The sequence below is a fragment of the Anopheles merus genome, chromosome 3L (genome assembly GCF_017562075.2).
Source record: "Anopheles merus strain MAF chromosome 3L, AmerM5.1, whole genome shotgun sequence".
In the NCBI taxonomy this organism is placed as follows: Eukaryota; Metazoa; Arthropoda; class Insecta; order Diptera; family Culicidae; genus Anopheles; species Anopheles merus.
The window spans coordinates 38,432,363-38,451,687 of record NC_054085.1 but is presented as its reverse complement, the minus strand read 5'-3'; the positions used below and the strand labels follow the sequence as shown (position 1 = coordinate 38,451,687).

General features: G+C 47.8%; 1 protein-coding gene across 3 annotated transcripts in view; it reads right to left on the bottom strand.

Moving 5' to 3' along the window:
• Window positions 1-19,325, bottom strand: part of LOC121598336 (CLIP domain-containing serine protease 14D-like) — a 196,122-nt gene that overhangs the window by 38,877 nt on the left and 137,920 nt on the right. Inside the window, exon 1 of one of the 3 annotated variants that reach the window (XM_041925006.1) lies at window positions 18,409-18,897. The exons of the other annotated variants lie outside the window; for them this stretch is intronic. Coding sequence (XP_041780940.1) covers window positions 18,409-18,451 — 43 coding nt within the window. The 5' untranslated portion in view covers window positions 18,452-18,897. Of the gene's footprint in view, window positions 1-18,408; window positions 18,898-19,325 lie in introns of those variants that run through there. 3 annotated transcript variants of the gene reach the window in all.

The following is a 19,325-nucleotide window of genomic DNA, read 5'->3' as shown; positions in this document are numbered from 1 at the left end:
AGTCGGTATGCAATTTCCTACCACTAATGACGGCCAAGCGTTTCTACGGATCGTATTAACCGAGTCGGGCATCCGTTGGCAGGGAACACAGGGACTGTAAAGTTGCACATCAAAAGTGCGCCATCAAGCAAGCGTCCCGGGTCCCGTAACGAGCTGATCGTTACAGTGCGGATTATTGCACTTTTGCACCGTTGTGTGCGGTTCTTACGCCGTGGGGTTTGAGTTTAGAATTTCGCATCAATAAAAGCGTGTTGCTCTATTTCTAGATTGCAATTGCTAGAAACGCATCACTTCGCGGAGGTGTTGCGAGAAGCGACTGCTACGAGCTTTATTGGGAGTGATTTGAGCTGAGGTTTGCGTTTCATCTCCAGCTTCAACTTGAATGTTTTATTGCCGATTCAATTTAAGAACCTTATAGCTGCTGCGAAACTGATTTATTGCACGATTTGAGGAATCTGTACGATCCCAACAATACCGTTCCCTGCGAGCTGTTCATGCCTTTCAATCTAGTTGCAACAAATTGTGCCTCCCAACAAAACCCGGGCAGCTTCATTTCGACAAAAGCCGACGACATTCGGCATGCCAGCGTTATGGCCTATCTGAAATAGAAATGCAACAAGCGACCGGGGCAGTAAAACCACTTCTAGCCACAGGGAGGCCAATCCACACAGATGGGAGCAAAAGAAGAAGAAGAAGAAGAGCGTCCGATCCAAAATCGCTCAAAAATCTCGTCAACCTCCCCGTGGCAATGCGACGGAGAAGCTACGTGACCGGATTTAATTTACTCCCGTTGCCACAGACCCCAATCCCGGCTCTTAGCTGCGTTTTCGGGCCGTCCACCCCCCAATGGTGCTTTTAGAAATTTGCTTTTTTACGACACTTCCACTTTTCAATAAATCATCACCATAAAAATGGACGCGCTCGCGAAACGGACCGGTACAGTCCTCCGCCCGGCGAGCGCGGAATGGAGCGCTTAAAAACTGGTGCCGGCTTTATCCTGATGAGCGGTATGATTTCGTGCCAGCAATGTGCGGGGGGGCAGTAAAACTGCGCCCCGGTACGCCGGATAATCATAAAACTGCCGCGATGCTGCTTTCGCGCGCTGTTAGAAAGGCCACGCTCTGCTGGCCATTGTTGGAAGCTGAGAAGGATTCACATTGCGTTTTCCTGCGGTCCCTCGTCGACACGTCGAACCCGTCGACACGGGTTCGTCACGGCAAATGAAATGGAGTTAGTTTTTGGCTGGTGCTGGTGAGGAGGAAAAAGCATCATAATCCAATTTTTAGTGCTAAAAATTCGCAACATAAAATGGTTTGATTGGTGGAAGTGGCCGCTGGATGAATCGCACGCAGCCGCCGCCCTAGAATCGGCATGACCGACGGTCATAATCGACATCGATCTGTGGCGTAATTTACGAGTGGAAATCATTAAGCTGAAATGGACCCGATGGCTTAGAAAGGCTGCGATTGATGGCGATTTTTTGGGAAAGAATAATTTTATGCGATCCTACATCCTTTCTGGTCATAATTCATCGCGGGTTTTATTCGCTTTGAACGCTGAGATTTCGGTGCGGAGTTACGAACAGATAAAAATATCATATAAATAATAAAATTTGAGTAGGGTTCGCGAAAACGTATTCGTCACTTCATGCGTTTCGATTTCGTCCAATTTCGTTTTGTGGACTTTTTTGAAATTTGCCGTTGGTCCATCGTTATGCGTAATGTCTTTAAATTACTTCATGTTCGAAATGGTTTCTGTTCAAACATATTAAGCACAAAAAAAACGAACTAAAGCTCGGGTCACATCGAAGCAGCCATCTTTCTCAGTCATTTCTGACATCGAACAGCAATTAATTCCCTGCTGGATTGCGTACTGGAACAATCCGAACGTGTAATCGATTGGTGCGGATCGCGCGCGCGCTCGCTTTTTTATCATCTCTGCCTTATCTTGATTACATTTATGTCCTCCTCCGACTGCACCCGATCGGGAACGACGGTTTAAAACCGTGCGAAGAAGCCGACCGTAGTCAGTGCGTTTATGCGAACTTATTTCTTTTTGCTCTCCCTAAACGCTCGGTTGAAATGCGTTGAATAAGTCTAACCAGTTTTTGATTTTTTGTGCGCCCCCGTCCGGTCCCTTATCGGGGAGGTTGTAGATTTTCCACGCTTTTCTTAATTAGTGTCGTGTTCTGGTTTGAAATGATCGGCCGATCGGTTCCCTTTCGCCCGCTCTAATGCGTTTTTGTTTGACTGTTTTATTGCGCGGGACAGTGTTGGCGACTCACAATCGAATCAACAGTCGGTGCAATCATCAACCGATCAAGGTGAAAGGATAAATAAATGATGAAAAAAGAAACGTCAACAGGACAAAAAAAAACTGCACAAACACAGCACCCGCTTTGGGTTGCAAGAAACGGGCGGCATGTGGCACTAATCCGCTCCTAGATGGATGTCGATTGTTGATCTTGTCTTTCGCTTTTTGTTGCTTCCAGTCCCAGGCGGACACGGTCCCTGCCACACTGCCGATGCCGGGGTGTCTCTAATGGGCCACAGTTATGACAGCTAGTAATAACTGGCCGTCAGCATCCGACGACAGGCTCCGGCAGTGGTGAGCGCGATTCGTCAGCACTCGGGGCCCGGTTGGGATTTACAAGCACCCGCAGAAGGGAGAGATTGTTGATTGAAAGTTTAATTACTGTTTCCGTGTCTGCTTCCTCCTGGACAAACCTGCGCGCATGGCACACTCGGGCGGAATCTCGGAACTCGGCCAAAAGGAACCGAAGACTTCTCTTTGAAGTCTCTCCCACACAAAGTACGCCTTTCCGACGTTTGGGTGATGGTGTTGGCAGCAACAGCAACATGTGAGCTTGTTTATTTACACGCATTTCTTCGAACTGTTCGACCGTTGGTTGGATGCAAGGTGGAAAGAATATATCTTTTCAAGTGTAAAAATAGCTCCAAAAAGGAACTGGGTCGTCGTGTGTGGGTTTTGTTTTTAATTGTTGTCGTCCGGCATTTAATGTACGAAGGCGTCGTTTCCGCCTTGAAAACCCCCCAAACAGTCGTCTACACAAATCAAGAATACATTTTCAAGCGCTTCAAGGGCTTGTAGTAGAAAGCTCCCTACGACGCTCTCGAGCTATCGTTTACAGTCTTTCACACATTCCTCAGGATTTGTACGACATTTCCACCATTTTCAAGTCAATCATGTCGCACCGTACGCGCGGGACGGTTGCATTTATGGCAGAACCGATATCCATCATGCTGGCGGTGCAGTAAAGTGATTGATTTATGTTCATCGAGAACCCGTTCTCGGGGGTTTTATGTGAGGCGACCGTTTTATGATTTATCTGTGATCTTCTTTCTTCGGGCGGGCATATCGGGTCTAGCCTCATTTCCGAAGCGCTCCAATACGTGATAGGAAAGACAAGAAGAAACTGCTGATCCAATGTCTAGAATTCCTCGCCGTGATAGCGGGAGCTGGATGATAAATCCACGACACGGGACGACGACCAGTTTGTACGGTGCGAATTTCGTCTTTCAGCACTAAAACCTCACCCTGTCCGGTCCAATTTGTGCTCAACACTTTGGCTTTTATTTCGGTCCCGAAATCCCGAACTACAAACAAGCTGCTCGTGCCGTCCGCTTCAAAATAAACAACCGAGCGCGCAACCTGGTGGACAAATGCAACCTGTCCGCGGGTTCGTCAACACCCAGGCCGAACACCCAGCCAGGGGTCCTAGATCGTACGCGAGAGAGCGGGGAGGAGTCCATGACGCGCTATTCGAACTCCCCGAGGACCCCATACCGAGGCCCAAAACCTGGAGCCGGGAGTTATAAAATTGAAATTTTGCTGTTAACATATTTCAAAGCCTTTATTGATACCCCAGCCAACACCCTCGGCGGCACAAGCCAACGGGTTTTTCTTTCCTGGGGGATCGAGGCAGCCTGTCCCTAGGTTGCTTGATCCCACTCCGTACTTCGCTCCAGGTGTTCTGCAGGGGTGGCTCTTGGGCTTTGCTTTTATTTCACGTGTTTTTATGGGCGCCTTTCGGAGCGGCGGCCAGTGTGATCAACATCTTCGTCCCGAGCCGCGAGGTCCCGAACATTTCGTCGATGGATCTCCACTACCGGAATAATGATTATTCATTCGCCGGGATTGTTCCGTTCGTTTGCAGCGGAGTGGAGTACGGTTTTATGAGTCGCTCGACTTCGGGCAGGGGAGCGATCTGCTGGAGAAACTGGATGATATTGTTCGATGCTTCGCGAACTCACGGCGAGAAGTTGGTAGTGTTTGCGGTTGTCTTTTCGCTTTCTATCGGGGCAGCCCGATCTAGTTGGCCCTGGGGATCGGGGGTCGTGTTTTTTCGGCAGTTTTCATGTAGTCTTGTCTATAAATTTATACATCTAACTGCCGTGGCCGTGGCAGCAGTTGGAGGCGATTCCGTTGGCTGGGAAGGGTTCGTAGCTGGGCGCATGGGGCGAACGGCCATGGGAAGACACACCGGGAGTCGGAATTTATGAGGGTTTATGATCTAGTCAAGCATTCTGCCACCTCAGCTAGTAGAGTAGATCGTGTTTTTAAAATTGGTTGTTCTGTTTGACGTAAAACATCACTCGCGGTCGTTAGGAGCACCGCTTGAAGTAAGTTGTTACACGCAACTAATACATAAAAACATTTCAAAATTGATATCATTTTTAAATTCAAGGGTAACTGTTGGTGCGTATCTGTTTGGTACTCTTTACATCCACTCAAGACAATTCTCTCGAGGCAATAAATTTTGATCAAGCAATTGATTTAAATTGAACGATTAAAAAACGACTCCTTTTAGACGCTCTCGACTAGCACATATGCACGCACGAAACTTAAAATTCGGCACTTTGGCTCTTCTAGTTGACCCCACAACGAATGTCCCATTCCCCCTTCCCCTACAAAGACACAACGCAACCCCCGTTTAAGTGCCATCGATAGATAGCGCCAATCAATCATTCAATTACAATTCCCCAGGCACACCATTAAAAGGGGGCAATTAATTTGCCTCCCCCATCGCGTCGGGCAAACGGTGAACCTTTCCACTGCAAGAGATAATGCATGTCACATCGTTTAAGATGCACATTTTGCGCTATTGAGCCGCGCTTGGCAAGAAAACAATGGAAAGCACTTACACCGGCGATGAGAATCGAGCGGGAAAAGGCTCTCCCGCTCCTTGGGGGACGTATCGTTTGGGGCGGTGTTGAGCGGCCGAAAACCCATTACCATACCATGCACTGCCCTGCTTCGGTAGCCATGACAACAACGCTCTGGCCGCTCTTCCTTCGCCCGACGACTGCACGGGGGCTCGGTTTCAGCTGCAAGAACCTTTTTCTCCGCGCCCATAACTTATCGACCCACGGAACGATTTATGATAAATCGGTCACATTAAATTTATTTATTGTCGCTTCGCAACACTTTTTCCTTTCCATCGGCGTGCGTGCAAGTGTGTGTGAGTGTGTAACCGTTCGTGTGGTTAGCACAGAAGTGAACTGTTTTAGATGGTTGCCCTTTTTTCCACGGTCACAGTTGGCTACAAACAGACAGCAGTGCACGGGTTTAGACGTGTGTGCGTGTGTGCGTGTGTGTGTGTGTGTTGGATATATAGAACCGCGCCTACCAGAAACCAGAAGCCAGATAATCGCGTGTCAGAAGGAAATTTGTTATCCCTGCTGTCGTTCCACCGCTGGAGCTCTGGCTGTCTCTGCGCCGGCATGGGAAAATGGGATCAGAGGGAACGGGGTAAAAGGCCTGTAAAATGGTGCACATAAAGGTAAATCGGGAGGTCTTTAGTGTGGTGCCGCTTGTTTTGCACAAAAAAAAAATGCTACTAAAAACGCACTAGGCTACCCTTGTGCGCCTGTCAATCCGTCAATGTCCGGGTGTCCCCCCCGGTTTTAAAGGGTGCGGACAACTCCGGTGGACAACGGCGAACTCGCCGGCTTCAACACGGAATGGTGCAAAAATCAAATAAAATAAACCAACCAAACTGACGCCAATTTCACACCCAAAGCACGGTCCGATCGAGGGGGATGGGGGGGGGTTCCAGCTGCCAGCTGCCATGGTGGGTTTAACTCTTTTACCGATGGGAAACAGTTGCAGAACATGCAGGAAAATCCGGAGGGTGCTTTTGCATGCGCGCAAAGCCTTTTTGTAATTAGCCTACATATTTCAATTTTGCTCTTTTCGCTTTCGAATGGAAAAAGAAAAAACAGGCAAAGCGGGCATGGGAAATCGTTTAGTTGCCGGGGAACCGATCTGACCAATGGACTCCGATCTGCTGGACAGCATTATTCAAATTTCGGTTCCCTCTGCTCAACCTCAAACAATTTACCCCGTTTTCCAGCATGCAAAAAACGGAAAATAAAATCGTTCAGCTACGCTTACGATGATGAAATTAATCGAAAGATGGAGCTTGTTCCCTTAAATACGGCCACGGTGTCGTGCCACCTTTGCTATGGGATATAAATCGATTTGCCATGGGAGGAGAGCAACTTAATGGTGGGCTGGCAGGCCCACAAAACGGAAGGAATGCACCGAGAAAAGGCTCTTGAAAATAGAAACCATTTCCAGCCCGCCAGTATGGTTCATTGTTTCTTAACAAAAGTATTGTTTGACTTTCCGTAAAAGCTGTGAAATGTCTTTAAAGTTTTCTGCTTGCCGTGAAGCAGCCCAATCGATACAGATGTTGTGTCCAATGGCCACCGTCATGCCGGACACACTGTCCGGTTTGCGCCGTGCTATAAATTCACTTAATTCAATTTACTATATCGTTTACCATTCGAAGTGATCGAATTGCACGGGAGGACGCGGACTGGGACCGGCGCCGGTGTATGAAAGCGATTAATCGCCCATGGGGGCCGATCATTTCTTTGGTGTGACGATCGGCAGGCATGCAAAGTGCGAGCTGCAGGGACAGGGGGTTGGCAACTGTCAGGCGATTTAGCGCTTTTAGCTAAAGCTGAAATACGTTCGCTGCTTGCTGCTAGGTGTGCAAAAAAGTCATTCAAAAACTGGTTATTATGGTGGTAGTTTATTTAAAATGTGCTCCATTTGCATACCGGATAGACCGCAGAGGATCACGCGTCATAAATCAGAAATAATTAAAAGACATTAGTAGAGTCGAATAAAAACTCCATACAGTGATGAAACAAAGCGTACGAATTGTGTTATGATACTTTGTGCGAGAAAGTTGAAACGCATGAGAACCTTCGCCAAAGCGGAAGGTGTAACGATCATTACTGCTTTTTGGGTGACGTCTGAAGTAAAAGAAATCCAAAAGGTGACGAAAGAAGAATGCGCCAGAACAAACAGAACAGTGCTGGGCCCGGGCTAGGGCAAACAATAACAGGAAATGAGTCGAAATGTAGAACATGCTCACATTTCGGCGCTCGTGCCAAGGGACATTGATTCTTGGCAGTATTCACTACAGTGTGTCTTGGGATGTGTATTGGCCGTTAGATGTATCTATATTTGTGAAGAATTTTTAGAGACTTTAAGCAAACAATACAGGAAGATATCGTTTCTGAAAATCCAAACTTTGTTAAAAAAATGCAAAAATTAAAATAAAGTAAAATAAGTCCAAGTTCTGTACATCCATGTTAGTGTGACACCGACTGTACTCTGAAGCCATTGCACCGGAAATGGATCTACTTCGCTTCGTCATCGTCGTGTCTAAAGATTCGTGGAAACAAAAGTAGAAAGAGTTCCTAGCCAAGAACCCATCGCCCCGTCACACATCGATCACGAAATTGACAGGATGGGTGCGTTTGCTGCGCTGTAAATCCGGGCGTGATCCGTCGTCGTCGTCGTCGTCTGCAAGCGAAACGTCACGTCCAGCTGCACCTTGTCACCTCATTAGCCGTCCCGCTGCTAGCGACAGTAGTAGAGTGCCGCTAACGCACTGACAGTGAATCGGTTTGCTGATGAGACCGGTTGGAAGTGGGAGCCAAGTAACTTCGACAGCATCAATTACGATCGTGCCAAAAGTGATCGTGATTATGTGAGGTGTCCCGATCTTTTTTTGTCAAGCTGCTTCGTTTTCCAATGCCGTAGAACATTGCATTCGATTCACGGCTTCATCGGGACCGGACGTCGGGTAACACGGTGTGCGAAATCCAAACGCGAATGTTCCTATCCAGCGAAGAAGCGTCCACCCGGAGGAAGACTTCTAACGGAATGAAGCTCGACAATTTTATCAACTTAATTGGAAATGGTCATTGCCGGGGCTTCTGCTTCTCGCTATAGCGGTAGAATGAAACTAACAGTCTCATTTTGTCAAATTAAAATTCTACCTCACGCCTCACACGCCTTTCACACTGCTGCAGACACTCTTCCGCTTCGTTCGGTACATTTTTGGTGGGTTTTAAATTCACACCACCATCACCACGGCGACCTCGGTTTAATGAACCGCGGACACTTTGGTCGCGAGACTGAAAAAGGGGTCTTCCATTACTATGTACTTCGGTTTCCCTCATACATACGTTCCATTACCCTCTCACGCTCCCCCTCTGCATAGGAGCCAGGTTTGAATGCTAATGAAACCGGAAAAATGGGAAACTAACAAAATTATCCATTTTCTTCTTCTGCGCGGTTCCTCCACCGAACAAGTGTCGGTGGGTGTGTGTGGCTAGAGGGAAGACCGACACGGTCCCGTTTTCTTTTTCGACGGTTTAAAACAAAACAGCAGAAAGAAAACACAACCCCTCCCCGCTCCCCCCCCCCCCCCGTACACATGCGCTCGGTGAGGACGGGAAGGTGAGAAAAAGCATCGATTTTCCACGCGCCTTCTAAGATGGGCGGAAAAAGCGGAACGGATGTCACTTTCGTGCCGGGGATGGGGCAGCAGGAAGCGGCCCGAGCGAGGGGTGAGATTTGAGCGGCGCTGTCGAAGTCGGTACAGAAATGTCATGTTCTACAAATCGCGCCAGTTTGTACGAGCGCGTCTCTTGCCGCGCTTCCCGCGCCTAGAGCACGCGGAAGAACAAATAGCGCATGTAAATTGCACCCTGAAAGGGCGGAGGAGAAGGATGGCACCACGGTTTGGCGCAATGAAGCTGCTAAAGACGATCGGTTTCGTGTGGTTGTTTTCTGTTTTTTTTTCTGTCTCTCTCTTGATTTCCTACGCTCACTCCCCCACCACGGGAGGAAACATCGAAACGAAAGACAACTGCTTCTGTCAGCTAATTATAGAATTAATTAGATGCCAACCACCTTTTCCAGCCGTACGGGGGCAGAATGCAATCCGCAAATCGATCGCGCTCGTTGGAACGGTTATCGGGAGAACCGAGCAAAATAAGAAGAAGAAGAAGCAGCGAGAAGAATGTTCCTCCCACGTGCCGGTAACTGAGATGGAGAAAAAAAGGGAAAAGATTTCGTTTCGTTTCCGTCAGCAGAACGTGCTCAATTTTGATGCCAGATTGGGTTGAAGAGGGGCACAAGTAAGTTTTGGGTCATTGGAGGTTATTCATCGTACAGAAGGGAAGGAAGTTTGATTGCAACAGTAAAGACTAATGATATTTTAGAATGAATTATAGAGCTAGAAGATCTATTCTCACTAGCAGACTTGAAGTAGTAACTCACATAAAAGTACCATTTTTAAACAAGAATGTTTAATTCCCTCAAAGTATCTCAAATAAATGAAAAAATATCCCTCTGTAGCTTAGTGATTCCCTTAAAAATCTTATTAACACCGTCTTCACCTCCCAACTACAGCTGATTGCACTCTACTTGAAATAATAACACACAACCGGGGTCTCTTCACCTGTTCGTGTCTGTCACTAAATTATGCTTTCATTCGTTTTCGCCTCCCTGGAAAAAAATCTGATCATTAACGTTTTTTGAACACCAACAAGCCACCCTCCGCCATCATCTCGGGTGCCCATAAAGGGTTCCGCTTAACAAATCCTGTCATTTTCAATTACACTGATATATAACAGCATTACGGAAAGTGGCACTCGGACGACGATCGCGACAACGCACAACGATCGCTTGCTGCTTCTGTCCGTTGCCGGTGCGGGCTGCAGACCCGCTTTACGGCGCTTTACGTCACAACCGCGTGTGCTGTTTTGGTCGGTTGTGTGACCCTTTTTGCTCTCCAATTTTGTTGTTGTTTTTTTTTTCGGGCAGGTTCGGATGCTGATCCGAAAACCATCAGTCATCCAATTCCACTCAGTCATCACTCATAGTTGGTGGTGTCATTTCGTTCAAGCGCTCCTGCGAAGGGAGAGCCAAACCGTCGCCGCAGTCGCCGTTGTCGTCATCGCTGCGTCTTGGGCCATCATAAAAGCAAATTAGTTCTAGTTCCATCGGGGTTGCGTTTGCTTTCCCCCTTTTCTTTTCGCTTCAGCTCGCGCTTTCCAATTGCGTGAGTCCGATGTGTGGGTGACGACTCCTTTGGAGAGATTTTAAGGCTCGTCGCGGGACTCTCACCTCCCCCGATTCGAGGCGAGCGCTAACGATGTACGCGATCCCCTCCCGGCACGGTGTGTGCCCTCGTTTTTGTCGCACACTCGTTAGGGGATCGCATCTTCTCACCCACAAGCCCCAGGTGGTCCCCCTTCAGCCAAACCAGCTGATTGTCCCGTTTGTCGTTTAAATGAAGAAAATTATTTTTATGATACCATTCGGGTCGAACAACATAAACTCCGAAAACACAGCGCAAAACAAATGCTTCGAAAGGCGTCCCTTTCTTCCCCTCCATGCCAGTTCCATGGAAGGCGAGATTTGGCCCTCACACCCTCGGAAACCGTACGCCGGGGATGGCGAGATTGTTTACTCGCCCAGGCTGCCCGGGACCCGTTATTATGGGTTTGACCAGTTTCCGTCTGGCTTAAGTGACAATTTTCCGTAAAAACCCTTTCTCACTGTAGAAGGTAGAACGAACAGAGAGAGACAGAGCGAGAGAGAGAAAGAGAGTTGAATCGGAAGTTTCACGATTATGGGCAGCGAGTTTCTTTCCCTCAACTCCTACCGCGTAGAAAGCGGACGAAAGGGGTGGTTCTTAGCTCGCGTGCAATTATATTTTTATTTCTCTCTACTCTCCACTTTACTTCGCCGTACTTCCACCGCGGCAGAGGGAAGAGTGCTCATTGCGATCAGAAATTTATTGACTGTCAGCCGAACGACCCTTTGTTATCAGCAAGCAAAACAAAATAGAGCAGCGAAGGAGTTACTGCTCCACCCAACGTCCACGATCGTTCCTTCCCTCCCTCATCGTGCTCCCTTGCTTGTGGGGTGGTTTAATTTGAACCTTGCATTAGACAGTCGCTTTCAGTGCAATTGACATACATTTTTCTTGCCTTTAATTTTGTTTCGGCTGTTGGGAGTGTTTAATTGACCCGCACACAAATAATTCAAACGGAAGCCAAACGGCCAAACCTTCTCATTACGGTCCCGCTCTAGCGACGAATGGGCGTCGACGGTGGCAAAAATAAGTGCAAGAAAATGTGATTTAGGAGATTCGTGGGACGGTTGAAGGTGGTTGAAAGAGACTTGAGAAAAGTGCTTTGTGATATTAAGACTTGCATTTGTTAAATTCTTTGTTCAGAAGAGCAATTCCACCGAAGTGTGAATGTCTCTATTACTCTATTGTTGCTAAATGCACTTAGTTAACATCGTAGGCTTTGTTGAAAGTGTCTTATCTGAATCTCATCTTAACATCACGTCCTGCACTGTTATCAATGTAGGACACCGCGCCCAGCAGTACCAGGTGTAATGTACACACATTAAACGGTTCCCCAATATCCGCTCCGAAACCGGAACACTTACAACTCTAGCCGCCGTTGGGTTTGCATCACCGACCGGCTCTCCACTTGCCCATATTTACCTGCGCTAATTTCCATCGTTTTCACCCTCCCAGAGGCGAAGGAGTGTCTTGCAACGTACACCGCTGCCATCGAATGGTACAAAAGGGCCAATTTCAATTCACACCGTTAGTCACGTCACGTTCCGGTCACCCTGACGACTGTCGCAAGCGCAACCAAACTATTTCCTCACCGTTTTGTGGAGAGATTTTTTACCGTTGTGGTGATGCTGCTTTTGCCTCTTCTAATGGTGCGCTTGGTAGGCGAGTCGAACGGAATAGGTAACGTTTATTTGCTCATCGCGCGTTCAACCGCAAAGACCAGATAAATAGTGTCCTCCACACCGGCGCACCGGTACCCTTCGTGCCGTTGTTCGTGGAGGAAATTCAAATGCGGCCGTGCCCAAACTTCCTCAAACAAAACCACTCGCGCGGCGCGAGAGAACAAAGTGTCCCAATGTGTACATGTATACACCGGCAAGGGAGGGGCGCAAGAGATACATGTAAGCAAGAAGTTAAAAAAACAACAACTTTACTTAAGGCGGAATCAGCGCCCCAAGCTGGCACCAGCACCGGGCGGTAATGATAAGTATTGAGTCGTGTTTTTTCGGGCGTTGTTCCGCGTTCGAAACGATCCGCGCGAACGATGGGCTAAGGCGTGCATTTTTCTCACGCATTATTTGGGCTGAGTAGGAGGGGGGGAGGGACCAGATGATGAACTGAAACGTCAATTTGAGGCGTCTTTCGCCTGTGTCGCCCTCTAATGTCTCTATAAACATTGACAAGCAAAATACATTTAGAATACTTTGTAGCCGCCCGTACTGCGCTAGGATCACGTTTCAGCTTTCGCTTTCCTCTTTACTGTTTTGTGTGCTTGTGCGTGTGTGTGTGTCGATTGGCGGGAGAAGAAACATTATTGAGAGCTACGAAAAAATGCCAGCAACCCCGAAACTCAATCGGCGAAGATTTATGATGGGAACCAGCACGGAGCGGGACATGGCAATGTTTCTGAGAGTGAAATTCCGCCAACGGTGCAGAGAGCATCAAATTAGGTCACTGGAGAGCAGAATGTAGTCGGTGAAAAATTAATGCCTCCGAGGTAGATAATAGATGATAATTATTACTTTGTTGTTCGTTAGAAAAGAAAATGATAAAAACAATATAATACTGCTGCTTGGAAAGTGTTTAAAATAAAGCAAAAGAAAGCAAGAAATAGGATTCGTTTTCTAGTTTCACTTCAAATTGTGTTTTGATTCGCTCCTTTAACGCATTCTTTCTATAAACTTGGAACCGCAAAACATTTATTAGATATCAAGCCACGAACAGCACGTAGGAAAAAAACTGATTTGCATAACTCATTCACACCGTTGCCATTTTTCCGTCAACAACTGTACGGTCGCTGCTGGAAATCAATAAACACGCTGCCACACAGAAGAAACATGGCCAAACGGTGCTTTATATCGCTTTGAGGTTTTGTCTGCGTTTTTTTTTCTTCTCGTTTTGTGTTGCACTCTCCTGCGGTCACCACTTATCGCATAAAATTCCGCAATATTAATTCAGGTGCTGCCAGCAAGGTGCCTGGACGTGAGCCGCTGCCAAACTGGAATCAGCTGTTGAAGTGGACCCGTGTGCTCCACTTTTGCCACCAACAGTCGTGCCGTGTTGCTGTGTATGATGCAGGCCAATATCGGTGCAGCAAAAGGTTAGTGCGCGAGGTTAGCTGCACCGGACAGGGGGAGCTGGGCGGAGGGTTTTAAACCACGACCCGGCATGAGACAAAAGCGAAAACCTGCCTCCTACACCCCGCAGGACGCCGCACTCGCCCGGGACAGCCAATTTTCGCCGTGCGGCACCTTTATTATCTCAAATATTTACGAGTCAAATAAAAATAAAATATATGCAGCCTACGCGAGTCGCACGCGAAAGGTAGCGCGCGCGCAAGCTTTCATGCCGCTGCCGTGGAGCGTTCCGACAGGGTGGAATTAGAAGGAACGTACGTATTTCTTTGCTGGCTTGTGCTTTCTGTGTGTGTATGTTGCAGAACTACTTGCCATTTCTCCAGATTTCTATTCTCGTGTGAAATATCTGGCACGGAAAGACAGAGAGAGAGAGAGAGAGAGAGAGAGAAGGAGGGAGAGAAAAGGAGAGAAAGAGACCACAATAAAACATCTCCACCTCGTGGAGGGTGGATAGGCTTGGGGCAGAATCACGCGCCAAGGTGTTAGCTGCGTTCGTTTGCACACTGTTGGGGCTGGCGCAAAAAAAAAAAAAAAATGCGCAAATTGGCGACTGGTGTACTTAGAGGCCTTGAACGGACAGGCCTGCTGCCATCTGCCTCGTTCAATCGGCTAATAAATGGCCGTTTAAATGAATTCTTCGTGGCAGCCCGGAGAAGCTAGAAAGTCCAAGGCTCATATGTTTCCTCGGGGCCAGCTGGAAAACGGCCCAGAACGGCTCTCACGACCAGCTCCGAACGCCGGAACGACAATCGTGTGGGCGACTGCTGCTGCTCCTGATGCTGTTTTAGTTCCGATATTGCTGCAAAAGAATAAGGCGAACGCGTTTCCTTCGAGGGATAAGGAAGGCACTAACCACGAAAAAGGGATCAATAACAATAAATTTTTAAATTACGCTCATTGTGGCCGTTTTGCGGGTTAAGTGCCCTAATGGGATTACGCGTGATTGGAAAGACACTGATGGATCGCCCGGTGACTGTGCCTGGGGCACACAACTACTAGCTTCAGTGTGCAGCCTCAATTTCGGGCAAAGAGGTGCATCTTGGGGTGAAGAAGTCAGCATGAACGAGGTCACCGTTCGAAGCCGTCATTTGTCATCATTCCATTGGACATTGTTGGTGCAAGAGTTTCTGGTACAAGACGATTTAGTTTAGAGCAATCAGGCGTGATTGCGTGTACTTGGTGAGATGTCGGTTAGGTGCAAAATAGTCTCTTTAGAATAAAATTCGTTCAAAACGTGTTGGTTTGTCGACAGTACATGAAATAAGAAGCTCCTTAAAGTACGTTCTATTCTACGAATGTTTGACAGTCTCCCTTGATTGCATAGCAACGGTCTGTAACGAACCTTCCTCGCGCGAGCTGCTTCCTCAAAGTGCTGGTTCCTGACCAGCCTTACGCTATAGTTTGCTCATTTTCTACCACGAAAGTGGACATAAACGTGGCTAGACGTACTAAAACCGTGGCCCATGCGACAGTAACACCCGGAAGATAAAATAAAACGAGCACACAAACCACAACCCATTCGAAAAGGACAGCATCGGGTACTTGTGTTACAGCGAACAAGTGCACCGCACGGTGCACTTCCAGCCCAGCTGGTAGCAGGTGACAAGCTAACACACCACACGCTTGGTAGGCTAGAACCAAAGAACTTACTCAAAGAACTACTGCCACCTTTTCAACGGTGCGAGTGACGGAGTGGCAACGACCAAAGTAGCACTTTTGCACTGACGTTGATTATAATTGTAGCACCTCGGTACACCGGAGTCCTGTTGCCAGCGGAGCGCAGCAGTAGGGAATGGGTAAGAGCAGAAAAAGATCACCAACACCAGGCATGCAAATTAATTAATCAAGCCATTGGGATTGGGGTTGAGCAGCACCTGGGCAAGGAGCTAGAGCCACGGACAGCAAGTAATCTTTCCGGCAGGTGACAGAAAAAGAACGTCTGTCACTAGACGAGACTCTCCGTGCACAATCTACCGAGCGAAAGAGGGTTGTACTATTCATGAGGTGGGTTACCATCGTTGTCGGATGCTCGCCCTAAAATCTTATTCCATTTTTCGCTCTATTCGGACGCTGATGGTGCTTATTAGATGTGACGGGGTCCATGCTTCACGATGTGTTGCATTTTCGTGCGCTCAAGCGAGACTCAACACAGCCAACCTAACTATCGCTCTTCGCGGGTGGAGTGGCCTTTGTGCGTTTCGTTCGGTTGTTTTTTTTTAATGTGCAATTGCAGTTCTGTTGTGCATGAGATAGTTAGTGCAATTCAAGCAGTTTCTTGGTGAATTTAATTATAGTATTGACATCATGAGCTCGCTTTTTACTGAACAATAAAAGACAAAAAAAATGTAATGTCATGACTGTTAAAACTGCCTCAAAATTACCAAATGAACGATTTACTTTCATCCAAGCGTTTTGCCTACAGCAATGTTTCGTGCTTTTTTTTTACAGCGGCATGGATTAAACCGTATGACTCCAAAATCCATCCCACTGCGCTAAAATGAGCGTTTCAGTCGAACAGCAAACATCACAGTGCCCGCAGCATCGAATCCATTTCAAAACGGCGACGGCAACATTGAGACAAGACCACCGAACGACCGGCGCATGACAGGGCCGCGTATTCGCCGAAAATTAATGGAACATGATTAATTATTAAAATAAAATGCTTGCATTTAAATATTTCATCCCACTTTAAAACGCCGCGTGCCGACTCCCCACTGCACCGCACGCATGCAGCAACATTATCGCCAAAGTCACCGCACGGAAAGGTCGGCCAATGTAGTCGTTACCTCCCGCCGGACGGACGAACTTAATGAAATCAAACACACTGCATGGGATGGAACGGGAGAGGCAGATGGAGTTGCATTCAGTGTGGCGGAATGAGGTTGAACATTGGATCGTCCAACGGAAAGCCGATACTGGCCGATAATGTTGGCCTGCAGGATGCTTTCTATAGCCGATTTATGCACACTAGCACACTTCGCTCTCTCTCTCTCTCTCTCTCTCTCTCTCGCTGTCGATGGCAGCGAACTGGCGCACGCGGAGCTGGTGTCGATTGCAATTTTGATTGATTTTAATTGGCAGCCTGCATTGGCCGACTTTATCGACTCGCAGGGTCATGTCCCGTGGATGCAGTTTTAGAACCTAGCAGTACAGAATCGATCGTTTTAAATCGATTTATTTCGGGTTCATCTCCTCCACTCATCCACCCATCGGTCAATCATTCATCACGTGTAAAATATGATGTTACGCTTTAAAACAGTGTCCCTCCCTGCCAGTGTGTGTGTGTTTTTGGAACCCGATTGGTATCGCTGTCGTCCTCTAAAAAGCCATAGGAGAAATTGATGGATTTTCGGTTCGATGAAAAATGACACCACAGGTTGGTTGGTTGGCGAGATTATTTCGGGCGTGTGAAGTGAGTGTGTCCCATTAATGATGAAGCTTTGGGTACGACCAACACTCACAGCCCCCGCAGTCCGGAACCGGCACGAAAAAAAAACTAGACCAAATAGGCTCCGATCATTACGTGACTTTGTTGTCGCACTAATGGACATGGATGTTTGGAGCTGGAGATGTTTGTTGAGATGGAAGCGATTTCGGCGAAATCCAACGCGAGAGAGGTAGCTGATGTCACACTTCACGGTCTCGGCAGTTCAATCAACGCCAGCTAGTTCCGAGGGTAGAACACACACACACATCACACATCATAACAAGCGTCATTAATTATTGCAAACGTATCAGGAAGGCATCTGGTTTGGTTCTTCTTAGACTGGGAAGGACAACACAAATGTCTTGCAATGAGGTAAGCTGCGGTGGAATGTTGATCGTGAGATACTCGGACGGTTGGTGGTGAAATTTGAGCACTTATTTGTGCTGCCCGGAGTCATCGACCCCCGCGGGTCCCAGCGGGAGCCAAATTAATGCTGAAGGCAAGATAAAGGCGTCGGTGCAAACCCGAGCGCAGCAAAATGTGCAACAAACAAACGGGATGATTATTGTCGAATCATCATAAATACGGCAATTATCATGCATCCGGGGGCCCGGTGGTTTCCCACTGCACAACGGAGAATTTATTGCCCAAGCTGTCAGTCGGATGCACCGGACAGTGCCAAAAAAAACCCCTAACGAGAACTGTCCCGCTTCCCAGCCCAGCCGAGCAGGGAATATGAAGTGAAAGCTCGTAAAGTAAGCTCGTTTCGTTTGTTCGATCGGATCAGTGGACAATCTTCAATTACATCCAGTTATGCGACAGAGGAGGCTTGTGTGCGAACGGGCCTTGGCGATAGTGATCGGGAATTTAAGAACGAACAGAAAAAAAAAGGAAATAAACTCACCACCCACCCAGCATGTTCGGAAGTCACTTTCGACTCGAACATCGAAACAGGCACCGAGGAACGACCCTCGCGCAGGGCTATCAAATGCACACCACGCGTACACCGAAAGGATAGCAGTGTTTGCTTTGAAGCAACTGTTTTCCTACTCACTCTGCCTGGACCAAGTTCGTCAACGATCGATGGACCACCGGCAGCGTTCTCGTGCCTCGATCCTTCCCACTTTACGCGCGGGAGAGACATTTAATTAATGAAATAATTAAAAGCATTCTACACCACGATTGCGTGCCCGCGCGCTGCGCTAATCAGCCTGGTTCGATCTGTTCTTGGTTCGTCGTCGTTCTCTCTACCTGCGGCGACAGTGTTCCTCCAGAACCCGCTAGAATGGTTCGAGGTGTTTGGTCGAAACTGAATAAAAAAGCCCCAGCAACATTGCTGGCCACTGCTGGCGGCGGTGGCCGTGGTGCTAGTGGCGTAATTTATGAGCTGCACGAGCGTACGGACTTACCTGCCACGATCTTCAAACTATTGGGCGCGTTTCGGGATGCCATTTCCTGTGCGCTGCGTTTCTAAGGTTACGTGGTTGAGGCCTTCCACCAGCGCTACGCAGAAGTCAGAGGCGACGAATAGAAAACGAACAAGATTAATTGTCGCATGCGTCGTGTGTCTCACTTGATCGCTATCGTGACTATCGAGGTTACTGGTTTGACTTCTGTTCTAGGTCCTCTTAACGGCTTCCCTCCCGTTTTCAACCCACTCGGTTTGTGGCTTTCGATTCCCGGACGGAGATTTGAAAATCGAGAGTTTGGAGCGCAAACCACACCCGCGACACGGACCATATATTATCCCGAACCCGGACGGGACACATCACGCCATGTTTTGAGCTGTTATTAATACGAAAGTGCCTATCGGGGCATCAGTCGTTTCTGTTCTTCCTAGGATTGCATGACTGTGTACGACGAGCGTAGCTGGATGAGGAATTTCAGCTATTTCTTAGTGTTATCGGATCAGACCTAGAGAGAATAAGAAGAGCAACATTAGACCTCTTTCACTGCTCCGCTCAGTTGCATCGACACACAAGATCAGCACATCGGCAACGCTTCTACAAACTTTACATCATCCTGAGCAAAACTGACCATAATAGTGTTGGTCGAAGAGAGTGTAAACGTTCTTCATAAATCATCGCACAACTTGTTGATTACTTTTTGCAAAACTTCCCCATCACCACCAGCTCGAAGAAAACACTGACCCGGGCGCCAAAGACAACAGCGTCTGAAAGGCAACATTAAAAGCATAATGCATTTACACCACATGGAGTGAGTGGCTTGACTTTTGGAAACCGAAGGCAAGAGCCGGTTCTAGCTCATCACCAACATGAGTTTGCGCCTTACTTTTCGCCACTCATGCAGAACCCTTTGCGAAGAA